The sequence below is a fragment of the Engystomops pustulosus genome, chromosome 6, assembly GCF_040894005.1.
Source record: "Engystomops pustulosus chromosome 6, aEngPut4.maternal, whole genome shotgun sequence".
In the NCBI taxonomy this organism is placed as follows: Eukaryota; Metazoa; Chordata; class Amphibia; order Anura; family Leptodactylidae; genus Engystomops; species Engystomops pustulosus.
In genome coordinates, this window is record NC_092416.1 from 153,312,747 (window position 1) to 153,335,574 (window position 22,828).

At 42.0% G+C, this 22,828-nt stretch overlaps 2 protein-coding genes across 4 annotated transcripts in view; both read right to left on the reverse strand.

The window, feature by feature from the left end:
- Positions 1 to 1,482: 1,482 nt before the first annotated feature.
- LOC140064701 (uncharacterized) lies at positions 1,483 to 9,289 on the reverse strand. 2 transcript variants are annotated; one of them, XM_072111845.1, is made up of 2 exons: positions 9,147 to 9,289; positions 1,483 to 5,494 (listed from the first exon to the last, which is right to left on the reverse strand). In XM_072111845.1, the coding sequence occupies exon 2, from the start codon at positions 5,476 to 5,478 to the stop codon at positions 4,726 to 4,728; it is 753 nt and encodes a 250-aa protein (XP_071967946.1). In that variant the 5' UTR covers positions 5,479 to 5,494; positions 9,147 to 9,289; the 3' UTR covers positions 1,483 to 4,725. The 2 variants fall into 2 exon arrangements, with proteins under 2 accessions (XP_071967946.1, XP_071967945.1); XM_072111844.1 differs by having other exon boundaries at positions 9,109 to 9,277.
- A 1,373-nt stretch (positions 9,290 to 10,662) lies between these two features.
- Positions 10,663 to 22,828, reverse strand: part of LOC140064703 (TLD domain-containing protein 2-like) — a 38,403-nt gene continuing 26,237 nt past the window's right edge. For both annotated transcript variants that reach the window (XM_072111851.1, XM_072111850.1), the window contains exons 2-6: positions 16,943 to 17,110; positions 15,075 to 15,227; positions 11,581 to 11,676; positions 11,235 to 11,311; positions 10,663 to 11,134 (exon numbers count right to left, since the gene is read on the reverse strand). In XM_072111851.1, the coding sequence (XP_071967952.1) occupies positions 10,999 to 11,134; positions 11,235 to 11,311; positions 11,581 to 11,676; positions 15,075 to 15,227; positions 16,943 to 17,110 (630 nt within the window). In that variant the 3' untranslated portion in view covers positions 10,663 to 10,998. The remainder of the gene's footprint in view (positions 11,135 to 11,234; positions 11,312 to 11,580; positions 11,677 to 15,074; positions 15,228 to 16,942; positions 17,111 to 22,828) is intronic.

Below are 22,828 nucleotides of genomic sequence, written 5' to 3' on the forward strand. Positions count from 1 at the left end.
TGCCCCCAGTCACCTCCCTGACAAGGGAGGTACCTGATTCTCTAGTGCTCCCAGTCACCTCCCTGACAAGGGAGGTACCTGATTCTCTAGTGCTCCCAGTCACCTCCCTGACTCCCTAACAAGGGCAGTACCTGATTCCCTAGTGCTCCTAGTCATCTCCAGGACTCCCTAACAAGGGCAGTACCTGATTCTCTGGTGCCCCCAGTCACCTCCGACAAGGGCAGTACCTGATTCTCTACCTGGTACTACCCTGACAAGGGCAGTACCTGATTCTCCCCTCCCTGACTCCCTAACAAGGACAGTACCTGATTCTCTAGTGCCCCCAGTCACCTCCCTGAGGCGTTTCACCTCAAATAGACTCACACACACACATCTCTTACCCCATAGTGGTGGAGGACGGAGGTGGGACTTCCATAATCAGTCTGGACGCTTCTGATATGCCAATGTGTGTAGGATAGTTTGGATAGTACAATTGGAGTCTATCTAGGTAAGAAAACTTACAGCTGACCATTGTTTGGACTGGAATTCAGTAAAATTAAAAGTTGAAACTTTCAGGGAGGTATAGAAGAGCCATGTATAAGAAAAAATTCTTTTTTTGAGAAGTTTATTGAAAAGTTCCTATTTCAAAAATAAGCCAACCCAGAAACCTACCCATCAGTGTGGGCTTGGCTTCTCTATAGCTTCCCATACATATAGCACATCAGGATGCTACAATATAACATGCCCTGATCCTTTGTTCCCCCAGAAAATAAGTCACCACCAGAGGTGTTTGGCAGTAGAGACACTTTGGAGCAGTAGCACCCAGAATACACGCCAGCCCTTCTATTCAATACTTTGGGCACGTGGGACAAACAGGTATGAGTAAGGACCACATGCAACTGTCTGGAACGCGTCACCTTCTGTCTAGATTTTTTGGATAATAATCACGATGGATGTTTTTTTACAAACCAAATTTAAATGTTTTGCAGTAATGGGACCAAGGTTTATCAATAAAGCTTCATTACAAACACCTTACAGCTGATCATTGCAGCCTGGGACTAAATGAAGCATTCAGAAAGCTTCATCAGAGGTCACAGTGGGCAGAAGGGTCCGTCTTTAACTTGGGGTTGTCTGTAAGTTGGGTGTCCTTAAGGAGGGGACTGCCTGTATTTTTATATTTCTTCTTGGTGAGTGAAGCCTCCCAGTCCTCCCCATTTTTGTTGCTTCCCATCTGCTTTGGACCTTGGGTTCTGAGCCTTGTTTTTTCCCTATTGTCATATTATGGCCACAAGCCTCCTATCAGTCCAGGCAGACGATGGAATGACGTGTTCATTTTTTTAAATTCAGACTTTTGTATTTCCTATCCACAGGAATGATGCGAATGTTACATAGAATTGAATTGAGTGGGGCGATGCCCAATGACCCAAAAGGGGACAAATAGTCAGTTCCTCATTTGTCCCCCTATCCAGTGGAATAGTAAATTATTGTACTCAGGGGACAATATCATACTTCAATGATCAGTTTAATAAAACCAGAAATACAGAGACATCTTCAATCACAGGTTTCCCAATTCCCCTGCGCCAGCGATCACCGATTACCTAATCTATTACACGTCATATTGTACGACTGCCAGTGCTCCCCTAGGCTATACTCACATGTCCGCCACGCATGTTGTGTGTGTTCTTTTCTTATTGATGGATGAGGCAGTGAAGCAGCCTAAGTATCCTATCCAAACTATAAAGATTTTTCACTGACAGCACACTGCAAACACATTAACTCGCCAGAATTCAGCTATTTTTGGGAAAGTTTGTAACTAAAAATTGTTACCGTATATACTCGTGTATAAGCCGAGTTTTTCAGCACAAAAAATGTGCTGAAAAAACATCCCCTCTGCTTATACACGAGTCAATGCACAGGTAAAAAATACTTAAAAAATAATAAACTTATATACTCTCCGCCCGGGAGAAAAACATGGCGGCGCCCAGCAGAAGAAAGAAGACGGGCGCGGAAGCCTGAAGACGAGCCGCACGGACATCGGGGGAGCAGCGCTGCACATCGGGGCCACCGGAGGGTGAGTATATAAGTTTTTTTTTTTTAATGCTGGGCTCGCTGTATACTACTGGGGGCAGGCTGTATACTACAGGGGGCGAGTGGGGCAGGCTGTATACTACAGGGGGCGAGTGGGGCAGGCTGTATACTACAGGGGGCAGGCTGTATACTACAGGGGGTAGGCTGGCTATATACTGGAGGGGGGCTGTGACCAATGCATTTCCCACCCTCGGCTTATACTCGAGTCAATAGTTTTTCCCAGTTTTGGTGGTAAAATTAGGGGTCTCGGCTTATACTCGGGTCGGCTTATACTCGAGTATACGCAGTAAATATTTTTTGTCTCCTCAAAATATTATAAAACATTAACTTAATGACCATACCTAATAGTTTAAAAGCGGAGTTGCCCTTTAACGGAAATCTACCACTAAAATCCATCATGATAAACCAGGGACACTTATTTATAGATCCAGGCTATGGTATGACTGTGGTAATCTTCTTATATTTGTTAGCAATGGCCTCATTCCTTCTAAAACCAACTCATGAGCCAGATTGGCTCTCAGCTGCAGCTTCAGAGGCTGTTACACTGTCTACCCCTCCTTTGTGTAATCTCACTTAGTGGGAGGGGGAAGAAGTGCTCCAGCACAGTGCAAAAGCCTGCAAAGCTACAGCATGGAGGGTCTCTGATAACACACCAGGAGCCCTTCTGGTTCGTAAGTAGAATTTTAAAAGCTGATTTTAGAAGTTAGGAGGCCATGGATAACAAATATAAGAAGATTACCTCCGGGTTGCCCCTGGTTTGTCTTGCTTGATAATAATGGTAGATTTCCTTTAAGCTTCTGTCCTGATATGTTGAAATATATCATACCTATGACACTATATGGACGTAAGCAATAGGGCACGTCTCTGAATTTAGGTCATTCACTCCCATGTGGTCCCTCTTAACCAGCACATATAAAGAAATGGGTCATTCAAGAGATAACCAAATTCCATCATGGTAATAGGATGCCCCAGCTGCAAGGCAGTGGCCGGAGTTTTTTTTTGCCCTAAATTTTATCAATTAATTGAGAGGGGCATAACTGAACATTAGAAGCATTGAGAAACCTCAGCTACTCTGTGCTATAAGGATAAGGATCTCATCTTTTAGATCCCGTCAGGCTTAAGGTCCTGGGAGCTACAGAACTGGACATACAGGCAGCTGAATTATAGGCTGGAACGGGACCTTTATCTGCAGATTGCATATCTTCAGTTTGCAACTATGGGGCAGATTTACTTACCCGGTCCATTCGCGATCCAGCGGCGCGTTCTCTGCGCTGGATTCGGGTACGGCCGGGATTTATTAAGGCAGTTCCTCCGACGTCCACCAGGTGGCGCTGCTGCGCTGAAGTTCCCTGGAACGCACTGGAATACACCAAGCCGGGCTGAGTGAAGGTAAGTGCAAGCTCCGCGACACATTTTTTGTTTTAAATGCAGCGGTTTTTCCGAATCCCTCGGGTTTTCGTTTGGCCACGCCCCCGATTTCCGTTGCGTGCATGCCAGCGCCGATGCGCCACAATCCGATCGCGTGCGCCAAAATCCCGGGGCAATTCAGGGGAAATCGCCGCAAATCGGAAATATTTGGGTAACACGTCGGGAAAACCGAATCGGCCCTTAGTAAATGACCCCCTATGTCTTTAGCTGCCTGTATACGATCAAATATGATAAAAGATTAAATCCTTATGTTAATTAAAACACTAAAATCTTGGTTTCTAGGACCTATAGGACAGAAGACAGGGACTGCTGAAGTGACATTTCCTCTGCAACCACTAAACTTGACTCATCTCATGTGAAAATGAGGTAAAAAAAGAGTCATATTTACCTGTCATTAGTTGAGATGAATTTTTCTGATGAATGTTTCTGGTGGATGTAATATGTTACAAGACTTTATCTAATGTATTTTATTATTCTTATCACCAGTAGTCAACAGAATTCACTGAAGGATGAGCATGAGATTTCAACCTTCTAGTAAAGAAAGTTAGAAGTGCTTATTGGATTTACTCATCTACATGCGGCAAGGGTTTCCATTCATTGAATCAAGGATGATAAACCAGGGACATGTACTCATAGATTCTAAAATCAACTTTTAAAATTATGCTAATTAGCAGTCTATATTTGACTCCTGTAAGTAGTACACTTCCTACATAACGTCCCTCACTACAATAATACTCATGTGCTTGAGGTATTAGTTATCTGCTAATAACTAGATCCTGTCTTGCCCATTCTTCAAGTGTAACATCACTTGAAGTGTCACATTTGTTGGTGTAGAAAATGGTGCAGGATACAAATTAAGACTTTCATCTCTACAAATCAAGTCCTTAGTCCCTATAGTAAGATCACCACCATCCTAGGACAGGTATACATCATGCATCGGATTTCTTCTTCTTCTGATTTCCATTACCTTTAGCCTATTTCTCTGCAATGGCTTGTTTATAGTGTTGTAGTGTCTCCTATCACTAAGAGTTAGAAGTTCACAGGTCATGAAGGCGTGAGAGTATATAAGAAAGCTACAGTCTTCACTCTCAGGATGTAGTAGAGGCGATCGGCAGGGGGTAACGTCTACCTGTATTGGAACTACATGGCACATCATATGTAATACAGACAGAAAATACAAGTGGTTTTTAGCCCCGAATCATACTAAGGCTGTCCACTGAGTCTATTCTCCTAAACGTGGACTTTCTGATGGGCAACAAGGTGAGAGCTGTGCGTGAATGTCTTCCCACATATATTACAGGCGTAAGGCTTCTCCCCTGAATGTGCCCTCTGATGGATGACCAGGTTTGAGCGATGTGTGAAGCTTTTTCCACAGTCAGTACAGACATAGGGTCTTTCTCCTGTATGGACCCTCTGGTGGGTCACCAAGTTGGAACTGATGCTAAATTTTTTCCCGCACACATCACAACTGTAGGGTCTTTCTCCGGTGTGGACCCTCTGATGGGTCACTGCGTTGGAGCTGGTACTGAAGCTCTTCCCACATTCCATGCACATGTAGGGTCTGGAGCCGGTGTGGACTCGGAAGTGGGTGACAAGGTTGGATTTCTGGGCAAAGCTCTTCTGACACATGGCACACACGTAAGGCTTGGTCTTTTCCATGGCCTGCTCCTGGAGGTCACACACAGAGGTGGCCACTTCTTTCTTCCCTTTGACCTTGGTTGAGGTTTTCTTGGTTTGCCCATTTAGTTGGCTCCTTAATGATGGGCGTCCTTGAGCTTCTTTTGTTTTACACAAAAGCTTCTGCGTTGCCTTCTGATCCTTCATCTTTTTGCTGTCAGATGTAAGATTTGTGCTTCCGATAGATTTGGTCGCTTTGAATGAACTTTTCGTCTTCTTTGATCTTGACTTGCCCCAATCCTTTTTGGTCCCATAATCTGATGTTTCCATTTTGAAAAGCAGTGAGAATGAAAGATCTAATGTCATCCAGCAAAAGTGTCAGCTGAAAACAGGAAGAGAAACAGTGAGAAGCGGACAACAATAATAAAATATCAATAGAAAATATGGGTCATCCCATCTACAAAAATATATGGCATATCCCCTTTTTATAAGCCTCCAACATATCATGTGAATGAATAAACCCTTTAATTTTTATATGATTCCACTTATGTTGTATAAGATATAGAACACAGCATTAAAGGAAATCTAACACTGGTATAAACAATTTTCAACCTAATCACACTTATATGTTGCTGTGTGAATGCTGGTCCTGGTGCTTTTCTTCATTAGCCCTTGAATTGGCAGTGTTTTGTTTAATCTGATTTTTTTTAAATATGCTTAAAGGGAACGTGTCAGCAGAAATTGACCTAATAAACCACTACCAGTATGCTGTTAAGCAGCCGAGCACCTTCCATATTGTGTTTCTTTCATGGCCCAGTGTGATGGAATCATCGAGAAAATCTACTTTGAAGTGGGATGTAAATTGATTGTATAACGTCAAGGAGGAGAAGAGTTTAACACTGAAGTGAAGCTCTCTTTTCCTTGGAAAGCTCTTTCATTGTAATTGATGGTCCTGCATCAAGTGACATCACTAACCAGATCTCCTGAAGTCTGGTGCATGATGTCAATCACAGAGGAGGAGGCGTTTAGAGTTCCCACCCTGATTTCAGTGTTGAACTCTCCACCTCCTTGACTTCATCAAACCAATTTACATCTCACTTCAAAGTTCATTTTCTGGAAGATGCCACCAAACTGGCACATGAAAGAAAAAATAACTAGAAGGTGTAACACTGCTTGACAGTATTTTGGTAGTAGTTTATTCGGTCAATTGCTGATGTCAGGTTCCCTTTAATGGGCTCAGCAGCTACTGTCTACATCATGGTAGCTGCTTCTTGCTCCGTGTTTCACTAATTATTTACGCCTCTTGCAAGCGTCCATGCCTTCCCCCACCCCGATCTACTTTTCCAAGTGTATAAGTAGATAGGAGTGAAGGTGGGAGAGTGATAGGTGCCAAAGTGGACAAATAAGCAAACCCCTCTGACTAATAATGCTTCTTTATTCACTTATATTATTCCTTTAAGCAAGTTTTTATTTTCTTCTTTCCTCAAACACATTTGTGCCTTCATATAGACAACCCCTTTAAAGCTTCCCATACACGTAAAACAGTCAGGAGAAAACACAGCCCTATTAATGGGGAGGGATAGTAAGATGTAGAGCTCCAGGGGCACCTGCTCATCTTCCCATGATATCATCTTTCAGTGCAGAATCAGGAGAGAAGCAGAAATGTCCGACAGCTGCAGCTCCTAATAGAATCTGGAAAAAAGCCTTAAGCCACTATGAGGACATGCTAGGGATCCTACGCTCCTAAAATACTAAACGATTTATGAAAACAGTTTGTATACTTCATATTAGTCTTTTTTAGAGCCTTAGGCTTTGTTATAATAATAATAATTCCTTTATTTATATAGCGCACACAGATTACACAGCGCTGCACAGAGCATGACAAATCAGTCCCTGTCCACAATGGGGCTCACAGTCTAAAAACCTAACCGTATGTTATGGAGTGTGGGAGGAAACCGGAGGACCCAGAGGAAACCCACACAAACACGGAGAGAACATACAAACTCTTTGCAGATGTGGACCTGGATGGGATTTGAACCCAGGACTCCAGCACTGCAAGGCAGTACAATAAGTTCAGAGCACTTAAGAACTTTATTAATGTTCTTTACAAAAATGTAAATGAGAAAAGTAGAGAACACTTTCAGATACCTGTTTTGGTGTTATTGGGATTTGGTTATTGAGTTATTGGTGTTGATCTGGGATTTGGTGCCAATTTCCTTAATTATCAGACAAACCCTAGCTAAGTGGCGCCTAACTTTCCAGTTTTCACTGACCTTGCAAAAATGTTGTGTCGTTCCAAAATGACTTAAACGACATCTACCACCAGGATCAAAGATTGTAAACCAAGCACACTGACATACTGGTGTGCATCCCTCTGGCAGGATCCACTCTTCTTTAGTTTCTTATACAATTGTTTTTAATTAAAAAAAAGGCTTTAAAATGATGCAAATTACCCAGAGTGGCTCCAGGCTCAATTAACCCCTATGGAGCCTGGAGCCCTTTGGCTAATTTGCATCATTTTAAAAGCCTTTATAAATAAGCTAAAAGAAGTGTAGTTCCTACCAGTGGGGGTCAGTGTGCTCGGTTTACAATCCTTGACCCTGGTGGTAGATGTCCTTTAAAGGGGTTTTCCCACAAATCAAGTTAGGCCCCATCTACGGGATAGGGCCTAACTTGCTGATCAGTGGGGGTCTTAGTGATGAGAAACCCATATATCAGAAAAACAAGGGGTCCGACTGGGTCACGCCGTGCTCCGCGATCTCCGTCAGCTCCATAGAGATGAATGGAGCAGAACAGTCATGTGCGCGGTCTGCTCCATTACTCTCCTGGAGTGACGAGAGGTCCGAGGGATGTACCTGGGACAACATTGGACCCCTAATTTTTGTGATCTGTGGGGGTCTTATCCCTGAGGATAGGGCCTTACTTGAATTCATGGGAAAATCCCTTTAAATCCTACAGCAGAAGTTTGACCAGACTAAGGCCAAAAGGGTGACCCCATCACCCATAGCGAGAGAACTTGGCTGCTCCAAGTCTGATATTTCTAGAACAGTGATGGCGAACCTTTTAGAGACCGAGTGCCCAAACTACAACAAAGACCCACTTATTTATCGCAAAGTGCCAACACAGAAATTTAATTTATGATTTATACTCCCTTCTCTGTCACAGTTTTCATTGATACCAGCATCTGAGGCACCAATATAGCAGAAAATAGTCCCAGGTAGCACTGTCACTTTAATATAGCTCTGTGCACAGCAAGTCCTGGGCTGTCTGGGACTGCAGGAAGATACCGGGAGTCCTCTCTGGTGCCCACAGAAAGGGCTCTGAGTGCCACCTCTGGCACCAGTGCCATAGGTTAGCCATCACTGTTCTAGAATATTGAATTTTACATCAAAAATACACAAAGACAAGCAGAGGCCTGTGCACTTCCTATTGAATGGTGACTGGTGGAACCTTTAGAAAATGTAGTTATAATATTTCTCTGTGCTACAGTCAATGCTGTTCTCCAATTTTTTTTGCATGTTGATTTACTTTGGTAATTTTGTAACTAGTGGCATGGAGTAACCCTAAAATCGTTCAAATGTTGATTAAGTCATCATCAGTCACTTTTGAGCGGCACAACAATTTTGGTCTCATATATATATACATACACACTGCATACAGCCTGTATATATTACTGTATAGATTGTATATACAGTCTCACACTCCTGACTGTATATACACTGCACACTAATCTCACTGTCCTGTGTGTATATATATATATATATATATATATATATATATATATATACATACATACTATTCTCATACACTGTCCTGTATATATACACTATTTGCATGCACAGTCCTGTGTATGTATATATATATATATATATATATATACTATTCTCATGCACAGTCCCTGGGGTTGGTGACAGCTATAGGATGGAGGAATATAATGGCGCTGAGTATCCGAGCACCGCACATCTCCCATGTCCACCTCCTGAATGACAATCCTACCTGCCGCCCAGGAACCAGCCTTTTGTGTATGCGCTTACATAGCAGAAGGATCCAGGCTGCCAATTAGATGGCTACGCACAGCATTCTGGGACGCGTAGTCTTTTCTTTCCTAATAAGCCGCGCTCAGGACTACAACTCCCAGAAGTCTGCAGGAGCGGAACTAAAGGTGACTGATGTAAGAGCAGCCAATCAGCGAGCGCCGCCCCTGCTAGGTAACTTCCTATTAGACAGAAGAACCCACCAGGAAATTCGCTGCTGCCCTCTAGTGGTGGAGAGTGTTATGACTGACTGTCAGATGCTCAATAGATGGACATATGACTGTGCAGCAAACATGAGACCAATTTATAAGATGTATTATTACCCAGAAGGCCATTCTGTGCATCTGTTATTTATGTAGCGCCACCAAGAGCTGTGTCCCTTCACAATGAAACACATACTGTTCAAAGAAGGAGAAATAAATATAAAAAAACAATCATTGTTTTCCACGTCCTCGTGGTTCTGTGTTCTTGCTGGAAGATGACTTATTCAGTGATTTGCACGGGTTCCATAGTTGAGACCCGCTTCCATAAGACCCTTTATGTCCAGCATGAGACTATCCCTTTAAGAACGTAGTAGTTGTCCCACGGGTCCAGGGTTGAGGTGAGGGCAGGGTCAGCTCCAGGGTTCAATAGGCCCCTGGCCGACATCTCCCCCCTTATCTCTTTGCAATGAACTCACATGTCAGCATTCAAAATTTAGAAATTAAAACAGCCTCCTGTTTCCTAAAATATTCCCTACCTAGTGTATCATACCAAAGAGCTCATGGTTATTTTATATACAGCCCCCTCCCCCCAGCAGCTCTGGCCATGGCACTTTCCCTGGTGTGCCACTAAAGTCGTGCGCCCGATGTCCACCAGGTGTCGCTGCTGCGCTGAAGTCCGCCGTAATTCACCTTCGTCGTCTCGGTGTATGTGAGTGCTATTTTTGCAAAATCCCGGGGCAATTCGGCGTAAATCTGAAAAATTCGGGAAACCCAGCGGAAAAACGCGATTCAGACCCTTAGTAAATATGCCCCACTATGTACAATCTGCTCAGCTCCTACTGCTCTATAACATGCTGCCTGCAGATAGGACACTTTGTACAATTTACTCAGCACCTCTGGCTCTGTAAAATGTTACCTGCTGATTGGACACTAAGTACAATCTGTCTAGCTAATCTGGCTCAATAACATGCTGCCTGCAGATAGGACACTTTGTACAATCTGATCAGCTCCTCCTGTTCTTTAACATGTTCTCTACAGATAGGACACCATGCAATATATGCTGAGCTCCTCTTGCTCTATAACATGCTGCCTACAGAAAGGAAACTATGTACAATTGGCTCAGCTCCTCCTACTCTATAACATGCTGTCTGCAGGTTAGTCAGCTTCTCCTGCTCTGTCATGCTGTCTATAGATATACATTTTTCTCCTCTTGAATACTCTGCCTCTATATAGGCCACCATGTACATTCTGTTTATTAGGACCCTAAGACCACAGAGATATTATGTTCTGATACCTACCACCACACCAGGATATTACACTTTGACACATAATATTTATTAATGTCAGGTTGGAAATACAGTAGTAAATAAATTAACATGGGGTTATCACTCCTAAACTTCATCATGTACTGATAAAACACTTATCTTTATACACAAATTGAATTGACACCTCTTGTTCATCAGCCCTTTGGGAGAGTTCACAGTCACATACTGCAAACTTTTTTAGTTCACCAGTGTGGCCACCTGAAGATCAAAGATGTTATTTCATTATTTTGTTCTCTCTTAAAGGATCAGCCAGGTCCTGGGAACATCGTCATATCTCTTCTAGGTTGCAAAAGATGTTAAACAGTCTCTTGTATAAGCCAAAGCTCATGTGAATGCCCACACTTCAAGGCTGTGAATGCGAAACTGCTCATTGCTGGACAGTATGCTGTTATTAAAAGTCGCACACCACTGACTTCTTCCATTATATAAATCTTCATCCAACCATAGACCAAAGTTACCACTGTGAAGAACAAAAACTCAACGTAAGTGAATCAGTCAAAATGTGACCTAATACAGAATGATGTCACGTCTACAAATAAAAAGTAATCTCTGTTCCATACCATTTGCTTCCGCCAAATGTCAATGACTGGACGTCCCCTCTTACAAAGAAGTTATTGTCCCCTGTCCATCGAAAAACCTGAAAAATAACACAGATGGGTCTGGTAAAAAGAAAACAGCTAAGGGTCTTCAATGCATCAGGCCATCTATACATTGAGGGGGTGGTTCATATGCTGCCTTGCACACAGGGGTTGTGCATGGCTATAGGTAGCTCACAGGACAGGAACACCCGGAACGAAAGGGCGGCTGTTAGGGGTTGTTTTTATTGAATCACTCTATTATAGTCTCTCATCGTATCACAAGGATCACAAACTTTAGAAACATAGAAAATGTATGAAGCTTCCGTACCTTTAACTGTGGTGTAAAAGTAAATAAGAAAGTCTCTCCTGTGCCATAGAAAGTTGGGCTGACTTTGAGTTCACTGGAACAGAAGCCTCCAAAAACCTATTAAAAAAAGAAGAAAAATTCACATATTAGAGCAGTGGTCTTCAAGTAGCTGTATATAAAAGGGCCCTTTGTTATGACCACATCGACAGGTTACAATACATAACTCATCTATACATCTGACAAGTGTTCCATAGCACAAGATGTTTCATCTTTTAAACGACACTGGAACCATGGTTCCAGGTGCCATAGAGCACAAGATAAGGGCATCTGCAGTAACACTCCATCACTGCCTCTCCAGGTGACTCATCTCAGGCAAAAAGTCTGTCGCTTTTTATTATCATATGGCTTTGAGGTCATGAAATATAGATAATTTGGTAAGATTTAACATAAAAGAAAATAATGCTATAAGAATATTTCATACCCCACCTCTAGATAAAATCTGGTGACAGTGTCCCTTTAACCCCTTAAGGACGCAGCCTGTTTGCAGGTTAAGGCTCGCAACTTTTTTTTGAAATTTGACCAGTGTCTCTTCCTGTGGTTATAACTTTTGAACACTGTTACTTATCAAAGCGATTCTGAGATTGTTTTTTCCCCACATGTTGTACTTCATTTTAGTGGTAAATTTTGGCTGATAAGTTTTGCGTTTATTTACAAAAAAAAGAAAAAAATGATGAATTTTTTGAAAAATTTGCCATTTTCGAAATTCTAAATCACCGCGTTTTCAGGCAGATAGATTTACCACCAAAATAACTTGCAGAATAACATTTCCCATTTGTCTACTTTGCATTTTCATAATTTTTGAAATGTTTGGATAATTTATTTTGACGTCACGCAGCCTACAAATCCAATAGCGATTTTCCGTATTTTCGGAATTGACTATTTTGGGGATAAATACTGTTTGAAATAAAATTTTACATATTTAGCAACAAAATCCCCTATATAACCAACCCATTTTCAAATCTGCACCCCTCAAACTATCAGAAACAGCTTTTACAAAGATTGTTAACCCCTTGAGATCTTCATAGTAATTGAATCAAAATGGCGGTGACATTTAGAAATTTCAAATTTATCAAATTTTGTCGGTTATACGTTCATTTAGCCCTAAAATTTACACATTTCCAAAAGATAAAAAGAGAAAACTCACCATAAAATTTGTTCTACAATTTCTCCTGAGTGCAGCGACCCCCCGATACTTGTGTTATGGGGGCACAGCGAGGCGCAGAAGGGAAGGAGCACCCTGCAGCTGCCAGGATTTTAGTTTTTTGGTTGCCCCCTTTTGAAGGCTATAAAATTTTCGGTTTTCCGTTATTTGGGCCATGTGACGGCATTTTTTTTGCGGGACGAGATGCTTTTTCCAGTGTTACCATTTTGGGGTTGGTATCACCTATTGTTGAAAATTTTGGAACTTTTTTTGAGGTCATGAGTAGAAAAGCATCAATTCTGTACTGGATTTTTTACTTTTTTTTTTCCGTGTTCACCGTATATCCTAATAATCATGTTATCTTTATTCTATGGGTCGATACGATTACGGGGATACCAGACATGAATATTTTTTCTTATGTTTTACTAAATTTGCCAAATAAAACCCTAATGTGGGGAAAAATCTATCATTTTTGCATCGCTGTCTTCCAAGTGGCATAACATTGTTACGTTTTTGGCTACAGAGCTGGTTGATGGCTTGTTTTTTGCGGGACATGTTGTTCTTTGCAACAATATCATTATGGAGTACATATGTTTTGTTGATCACTTTTTATTGCATTTTTAGTGGGATATAATAGGTAAAAATCATAATTTTTGGCGGGTTTTTGTCGTTTTTTTTTTACGGCGTTCATTATATGGGTTCAATAGTTATTTAGTTTTATTCTATGGATTGTTACGGACGCGGTGATACTATATATGTGGGGTTTGTGTTATGATTTAGACTTTTTTGAGCGTTATATGTCTCTTTATATGTTTTGGGGCTTATGGGCATTTTTAGTGATTTATAAAGTAATTTTTTATTGAAAAACATTATTTTGTACATTTTTTACATGATCCACCATGGGATATGAACAAGCAATCATCTGATTGCTTGTTCTTGATAATACTCTGCAATACTAATGTATTGCAGGGTATTATCAGTGCCAGCCTATGCAGATGCATAGGCTGACACTTTGCCTTTAAGATGACGTCACAGACGCCATCTTAAAGGTAAACCCTCCAGGCTTCTCTGGGGTCCCGATCGGACCCCAGAGGAGCCAAAACAGCGATCGCCCCCCCCCCCGAAAACGGTGCGGGGGGGCCGATCGTGGGGTAAAGACCCCCAGAAGGCATGTTAAATGCCGCGGTCGCGTTGACCGCGGCATTTAACGGGTTAAACACCCGCGATCGGAGCCCACTCCGACCGCGGGTGTTAGCCGGGGATGTCAGCGGTAGATTACCGCTGAAATCCCGCGGCTAGCGATGCCGGTTCGGCTGCTATACAGCGCTGAACCGGCATCGTCTCTGCGCCGTAGCTGTACTGCGCTGAGCGCTAATCGCGCGACTCAGCGCAGTACAGCTACGGCGCAGAGCGCTAAGGTGTTAAACTGTAAACACACCTGATGCCCTCCTTATCACTCTTTATTCACATCCCTTTTACTTCTTTCCACAAATGGCTGCTCACTTCTGGATGGTAGCAGCCTGTATATCACATCCTCTCCCTGACCTGGGACAATAGAGGAGACTCCTTGGACATATTTCGGAGAGACCAAGAGAAGAGGTGAATAAAGTGAAGGAGACACCAGGAGTATGAGTATGATGACTATTGATACCTAATATGAATCTGAAGTTGATGACCTATCATTTGATTTACTGATCAATATCTTAAAGGAAACCTACCATTTGATTTGATGCATTATGGAGCAAACATACCTTGAGAATGCTGTAGCTACACTGATGCAGAAACATATCTTGTTTAATCCCTGTGCTAAGTGGTTTTGCTGAAAAAACAATTATAACATTCAGGACCTTGGGAAAGCTGAATCAGCATAGCTTCCTCGATCAACACTGAGCTTGCATCATCTTCTCTTGCAGAGAAAAACTCACAGGCTAGGAGAAGTGCAGAACCAAACGCTGAAGGAGCCATAGAAGGGGCAGAGCATCGTTATCATAATGTTCTATCTGTTTTACCAGCAAAACCACTCAGCTCAGGGATTAACCAGGATATGATCCTGCATCAGTGTAGCTACAGCAGTCTCAAGGTATATTTGCTTCATAATGCATCAAATCAAATGGTAGGTTTCTTTAAGCTGAAAATTTTAATATAGTGTAAAGTTCACATAAAACCTGAAGGTTACTTGATTTGATACAAATTGTCATCTTCCCATGAACCTCTGTTGGGGTGTGAAGTACTACTCCCCACAGATGATTAATGGCTCTATCATACTGGATTATGAAACATTTATCCTGCTGATATTCCCTGGATACCATCTTACCTTTCCCTCATTATCCTTCACAACCAGTAAGACTGGCGAGCTGACTGTATTCATAGTGCGATACATGGTCCTCAGACTGAAGCCATTTTTGTCTGTACTGTACAGCAGCTTCCAGCTATAACCGATGACCTTCGGTGGCAATTGTTGAGCAATCTAGAAATAGTAAAATAGATTTCAGTAAATAGAAAGACATTCATTTATATTACAATCCGTTATTTCCAAAACCAGAAACTACTAAATGGAAGTCTAAATGCAAATGTGAACTGGACCTGATTTTCTATTTTTAGGACAGGATATCAGTGATATCAACTGCTGCCCCTCTTCCTCATCAGCCTTTTGCTATTACACTGTAATCTAATAGTCCGGTGTCTTGCCGCTTGACATTCGATTGACATTATGGAACGTAAAACCCTTTGCATTTAACCCCTAAACGACCTGGCCCTTTTTTGTTTTTTCATTTCCATTTTTCACTCCCCACCTTCAAAAATCTATAACTTTTTCATTTTTACATGTAAAGAGCTGTGTGGCAGCTTGTTTTCTGGTATTTATTTTCCATGTCGTGTACTGGGAAGCAGGGAAAAAATTCCAAATGCAGTGAAATTGGTGAAAAAATGCATTTGCGCCGTTTTATTGTGGGCTTGGATTTTACGGATTTCACTGTGAACCCGAAATGACATGTCTACTTTATTCTTTGGGTCGGTGCGATTATGTGGATAATAAATTTGTATCGGTTTTATAATGCATAAATAATACAAAAATTACAACCTCCTGTACAAAATATTTTTATTTTGCCATATTCTCGCGCTAATAACTTTTTCATACTTCGGTGCACGGAGCTGTGGGTGGTGTCATTTTTTGCAACTTTTGATTAAGTTTTCAATGCTACAATTTTTAGGACTATACAACCTTTTGATCACTTTTTTAGAATTTTTAATACTTTTCAAAAGAAAATTTTTCAAAAAAAGTGCCATTTTGGACTTTGGGCGCTATTTTCTGTTTTTTTTTTTTTTTTACTTTTTTTTAATTTTTACTATTTTACAGACCTCCTAGGGTACTTTAACCCTAGGTTGTCTGATTTTCCTCCTCATTCATTACAATGTGCAAATCACACATTGTAATAAATGGGTTTAAGCGAGACAGCCTTAGGTCTTCCGAAGACCCAAGGCTGTGATAGCAACGGATCGCCACTCCCCGGTGACGTCACGGGGAGCGACAATCTTCACCAAGCTTTGCCGGCTGCGATCAACGGGATAACAGCCATGATCGGTGCTAGCACTACTTCAATATGCAGCAAAGACTTACCGGCTTTGGAGAGGGCTCAGCCTGTGAGCCCTCTCCATGCACCCCCACCCAACGTGCACCGTTCTATTAAAGAGCACGTCAGGAAGGGGTTAATTTTATTGTTTAAACAAAACAACTTTTATTTCTCATTATAAACAGATCATTGTTTCCATTTAAGGCCTCATGCCTAAGAGCATAAGAGGGCCCATAATCCGACCACAAATATCACGGCCCCCACAGACATCTATGGCACCCGGTCACAGTATGATGAGCACAAGCTATCTCACCGCACCTTCACCGAGCAGAAAAATATGGCCTCGGCTTTCAATGGAGAGGGGAAGGGTGAGGAGAGCTTACATTTATCAGTCCACATTCATTCACCTCCCTGGTTCCTCTTTAAGCATGAATATGCTGCCCAGAGGTGCAATACATCAGGTGCTCAGGTCACCGCAGTGACTAGAGATGAACCTGATACAATATCATCCACACATAAAGGAAATAAGAGCAGATGTTGGGGGTGATGCAGTAGGCAGACAACCCTGGACTGTACTTGAATTGAATCTAGCATTAAAACAATGACCACTCACCTGCTTTATATCATCACTCCCTAGAATTTGGCTACTTCCAATCAAAACTGGCTCTTCCACCTCTTCCTTGGGTTTCCCACATCCTTTTTTCTGTTTGTTCACTTCTGTTTCATCGATGATCTCATAGTCAGAGTCATCGCTGGAGACTGCTTCATGGAGATTATTTTTCTATAAAAACAGAAATTCTTGATTTTATAAATTATTTTTTTTCTATATTTTCATATCCTGGTTGACAGTATGCAAGCCACAAATATTAACCCAAGATTGATTTTTTTTTGTAACATTCATATTTAGGCTGTCCTACTAGAGGACCAGAGGATCCAGAAATACTATGGGAACTCAGGCTCTGACACAATAACACACCCCAAAGGTCCACCAGAAGACAACCCAAACTCTAGCCAGTGACTTGACACTGAGGTGGTATGTAGATCTATCCAGGGTTATGTACTAAATATTGGTAACGATAATAATTTTCTGTCAGGGTCGGCTCCATGTTTCAGTAGGCCCCTTGGCGACAGACCCTCAGTGGGCCCTTATGCAGTGAACTCACATGGCGACATAAAAAATTCTGAAACTAAAACAATCTCCTGTTACCTAAAATATTCCCTAGTTTATCATATCAGCCCCTCATGGTTATTTTATATAAATACCCCTCACATCCTATGGATTCATTAGATACAGCCGGGTACTTTCCCGGGTATGCCCAGCGCTGGCCCTGTTTTCTGTGTTGGACCAAAAGAACCCCATTCAGACACTAGATAGTATAATTTGGCATCTGTTGATTGGGGACACAAGATCAAAGTTGGAGCCAGGATTTGTTACTCTACTAAGGATGTTATTTGAAGAGGACATGTTACTGCTTTCAGAAACTTACGAGGATTAAATTATACAACATTACAGCCAACAGGATTGCAAGAGCGAAAACAAAGAGATTATGAAAATCTTCTTCTTCCGTGAGGAAGTCCCATTGTTGGTAAAACAAGGTTATCTCAATGTATTGGGTTAAATACGACTTCTCCGACCACTAGGTCATTGCTGGTCTTCTAGGACACAAGTGCAGAGGTTAGATTGGCAATTTATCAGAACGTTATGAGAGAAGGCGGAGGCCAAGATTATTATCTACCTGTCCTGTGTATAATTCTACGTCACTGCTTCTTTCTGTGTTCCTTATTGTAGTTAATAAACTACTTACTGTGATATACATAAACTAAGGAGTCAACAACCTGATAGCCCCAAGGCTTTTGATTTTCAAGTATGATTAGCACATGAGATGTCACATGTTAGGTGCCTATTCAGTAAAGAAGGATAACACACGTATATTGTTTGATCCTTTGGGAAGAATGGCACCAAATGTGTCAGGTCCCCACCAAATTGATATTGGTGACTGTGATGAACATACAAGGGGGATTCAAATGCTACCGGGTTGGTTCTTCACCCTATATAATCCCATTACGGACCAGGCTTATATGAAATGAGAACTGGTGGCAGCCAATTGGGTTGATAAGGTTCTGTTTCACTGAGGCTAGTGAAAGGGGTCTTTCAGCCATTCAGGATGGGATTTATTGTTGTGCCATATCCGAAGGTTGTGTGGACTACTCTAACGCCTTCCCGTACATGTGTGTTGTCTATAAAAGGATAATTAATTGACTTTGCACACCCATCAGGGGTCCGAAATGTAGCGTTTTCATCACAGTGACCTATACGAATGATAAATTCATCTTTTAAGATTGCCAAGGTCACTACACATTTCTCCTTTATTTGCCAGGGCGGAAATATGCAGAATTATGAGGTACCCAATGAAATAAAATGGACCACGTAATACAGTCCTCCAAAACCCATCGAGAGTATAGACTATCAGTATAGTATCCTGGACAAAAAAAAAAAAATTAAAATAATTATTGTCTAGGCTACAGCCACGTGCTGGAGAGGAGGGGGCGAGCACTGCTCACCCCACCCCTCTACATAGATAATCGAGCGGTTGGCAAAATATACATGTCCTATATTTAGCCATGCACGGTCACGGTGCGGTGAGACAACGTGTGCTTCCCGCACAGCAGCTGGGCTCCATATCAGTGGGGACCGATATGTGGCCTCAAATGGTGCGGCCGCATATCAGTCCCCATTACGTTTGTGTGAATGAGCCCTTACACACATACATACACTCATATGCAAACATTTATGTATTAATATATACATCATATACTAAAACATACACTATATATGCACATACAACATAAACACCATATAGACATATACTGCATATTCACTGACACACACACATACATAAACATGCATACAGCATATATATACATACACACACACATATCTAAATATATATGTAAAGGTACTTGCATTTTTGGTGGCTACAGCCAAGAGTGACCAGCAGGCGACTGACCAGACGAGATAAGGGGCGGCCTACAGCCAGAGCCGTCGGCCCGGAGTGGGCAACCCATGGACCAGCGGGCAGACCATGGACCGTGCTGGCAGGAAACAGGCAAGATGGGTGATATGGAGGGGTGGGAAACAAGCGGGACATAGGCGGGTCGGTGGTAAAAAGACAAAACGGACTGGTAGGACACAGACAAGGTGGGTGGACAGCCTGGTCACAGACAAAGTGTGAAAGCTGGTGGAGATGAGGTGTGTGGGCAGGATACCTATTAATGCCTTGCTGTTCCAAGCCAGGACGCCACTGTAAGCAGGGAGGGAAGGGCCTGGGAGAGGGCAATAATAAACTTTGGTTCCACTGTCATCCCGGGCCCCTGCGCAGTGCGGTCCCCTGAGGCTGCCGCTACGGCGGTTATTGTGCCACTGTGGTGTCGGCTAATGAGAAAGAAGCAAGGCGGACACGGGGTGCTCTATGTGAGCTACTGAAGCAGAGATACAGGCAATTACAAAAGTTGAGAGTTGGATTTTTATCTGCAGCTCACATTTCTAACTACAGGCGGTCCCCTACTTAAGGACACCCGACTTACAGACAACCCATAGTTACAGACAGACCCCTCTGACCTCTGGTGAAGCTTTCTGAATGCTTTGCTATAGTCCCAGGCTGCATAATCAGCTGTAAAGTGTCTGTAATGAAGCTTTATTGATAATTCTTGGTCCCATTGCAGCAAAAATTGTTTAAACTCCAATTGTCACTGGGGCCAAAATTTTTTTGTCTGGATCTACAATGATAAAATATACAGTTTCGACTTACATACAAATTCAACTTAAGAACAAACCTCCAGACCCTATCTTGTACGTAACCCGGGGACTGCCTGTACCTGTCTGTATCTCTGGTTCTGTAGATCACAGAAACACAAGCCTGATGTGATTTGAAAGATGAGATTATTATCTTTAATATGACACCATAAGCATCTTACTAAGTACTACAGGCATCTTAAGCTATGCTCCCCATCCAACCTCCAAACTTAACTCTTCTCTGCTGATTTTCACATGGCTTTGGAGGAGATTTTTGGGTACGATTTCACCTAAAGTAGGGAATTATATAAGGGAAATTTCATCCCCTACCTGAGGCGGCTGGTAGTTTAATGGGGTAAAATCTGGTGACAGGTTCCCTTTAAAGAGGCTCATCTCCTTGTTGCCATCTGTTATAAATATTAAACACATCTCAGAGTTATAGAAACTTACAAAGAGGCGCTGATGTATATTTTGTAGTTGTAAGGTTGGAGCCCCATGAAAAAGGCTCCCTGTAACCTCTTCTCTACCTCTTCTAGGAATTGATTTAAAGGTTGGGAAGGGTGTACTTTTTTTGTCTGCCTCAGGCAACAAAATGCATTGCCCTGGCCCTGCCTGGGACTCCATAAATTCTGTTTTATTACGTTATGAAATCTGTGAATGATTTACAATTTATATGTAGGCGCTGCTCTGCTCACCTATGGGATCAGCGTGTTCCTCCCTGGCACAGTGACCTGTCTTATTATTCATAGAAACAGATTTTGTCATGCTCTGTGTTGGCTAAACACGTCTGGTCTTGTAGTGTAAATAGAGCACCTTCCGACCCCCTACAAATTTGTTACAAGGAATATTAAGCTGAGCTCCAATTACAAGCCTGACAGGTCTGCCATTACTGATGACAATAGTATTATTATGTATGAAACAGGAAACTTTCTAGTAAATGTTTTGGCTCATTGGGTCCAACTCACATTTAATGGTTCATTAAACTGATACCGCTTATTTTCTCAGATGACGATCCAGTGACAGTCACTTTAAAGTGTACCTCTGGTTATGACTATCTATCGACCTGAAAAGGCGCTGAATACAAGTGTATATTGATCGGAGCCACCCAATGTTGGACACAATTATTCCTTTTTAAGATATTGCTTGGTGGTTTTTCATTTGTTCCCTATTAAAGGGGTTTTCCCACAAAGCAAAGTTGGGTCCTATTCATAGGATGGAGCCCAATTTGCTGATCAGTGCTAAGACCCCCGCAATTAGCAAGAATGAGGGGTTCCATCTACCTTGTAACTCCGTCAGACTAATGGAGTAGATGGGCGCACATGACCGTTCGGCTCCATTAATCTCAATGGAGCTTACGGAAATTGCCGAGCTCAACAGACCCCTCGTTTTCCGACGGACCCCACTGATCAGTAAGTTAGGCTCTATCCCGTGGCAGTGTTGTATAAGCCAGTGCATGGGAGGCCGATATTGTGGTGGAGATCCAGGATACCAACCAAGTCCTTCCTTGTGCAAAAGCAGTTAATCCATCCATATGACTTTCGGTACAGCTACCATACACCAAACCAAAGTCACGAAAGCAGATTAAAGATGAGGCTTTCCAGAGATCCATATATAAAAATAACCTTCACCTGCCTGAGACTCCTAAGTAGCTGCAGGTGCAGTCAGATAATTGAGCTATTGTTACCATTGGCAGCAGGGAATTGGACCACCGGGAACAATATGAAGACAGGTGCATTAGCCGCTCTAGACAAAGCAAATGTTTGCATCTCTACAAATTTAAAACAATACAATTTTTTTCTACTATTATCATGTGCCACTTTTTGTGATATCTTCTGAAATTAGTGAAATAACAAATGCAGAGTGTATGGGGTTCAGGTGCTTGCGCCATCAGACTTGTTTCCAGGTTCTTTCTAGGGCAAACTGCTTGCACAGGTATATAAGAAGTGTCCGAGACACATATGTGTTGCACGTGGAGCTGCACGTGGAGCCCCTTTTCTGGCTCCCCCATGTCTCCATAGAGAATAGTGTTCACATTGACAAAGTTACTATTACTTTATGGGGACATAGGGGAGCCAGAAAAAAAACTCCTGATGAGAGGTTCCCTCTAAAGTAATAAGCAGGGTTGACACTGCAGAGGTGGCCAGAATAGCATGTGCTGTTCATTTATCGGCAGATCACATCTTTTATGTAGGATAAAAAGCCCTGGTCACGGGAAACACATGTCCTTGTAAATGGGATGAGCTGCTGACAGTATGCAAACTGTAATTGCTTTGGGCCATGTAGAAGGCTGGTAAATGATGAGCTCCAATCGACTTATAACATCGATCTGCACTCGCTATGGCCGGGTATCATCCAAAGTAAAATTACCCTTTATGTCCTTTAGCCTTAGAATTGCATTTATCTGTCAGGATTAGTATGTAAAACTATAACTATAAAAATATAAAGAGAATCTTCTTTCATTCTATTCTACATACAAAATAAAATGAAAATAAATTACCACTGACATTATGTATAGTGGCATCACTCATTTGCTAAGAACTACACACTGTTATCTAAGTAAATTATTCAAGGTTCAAAGTTTAAGAGTCCTTTATCAAATAAAGATATGGCTTTTTGCTAAATAAAACAGCGATCATTGATATACAGTAAGCAAGGTAATCAGAGTCGGCCGCAGATCTCAGTAGGCCCCTGGACAACAGAGCCTCA

Bases quoted from the DNA above. Each gene is read 5' to 3' on its own strand.
- LOC140064701 (XM_072111845.1), bottom strand. From the start codon at position 5,478: ATGACATTAGATCTTTCATTCTCACTGCTTTTCAAAATGGAAACATCA.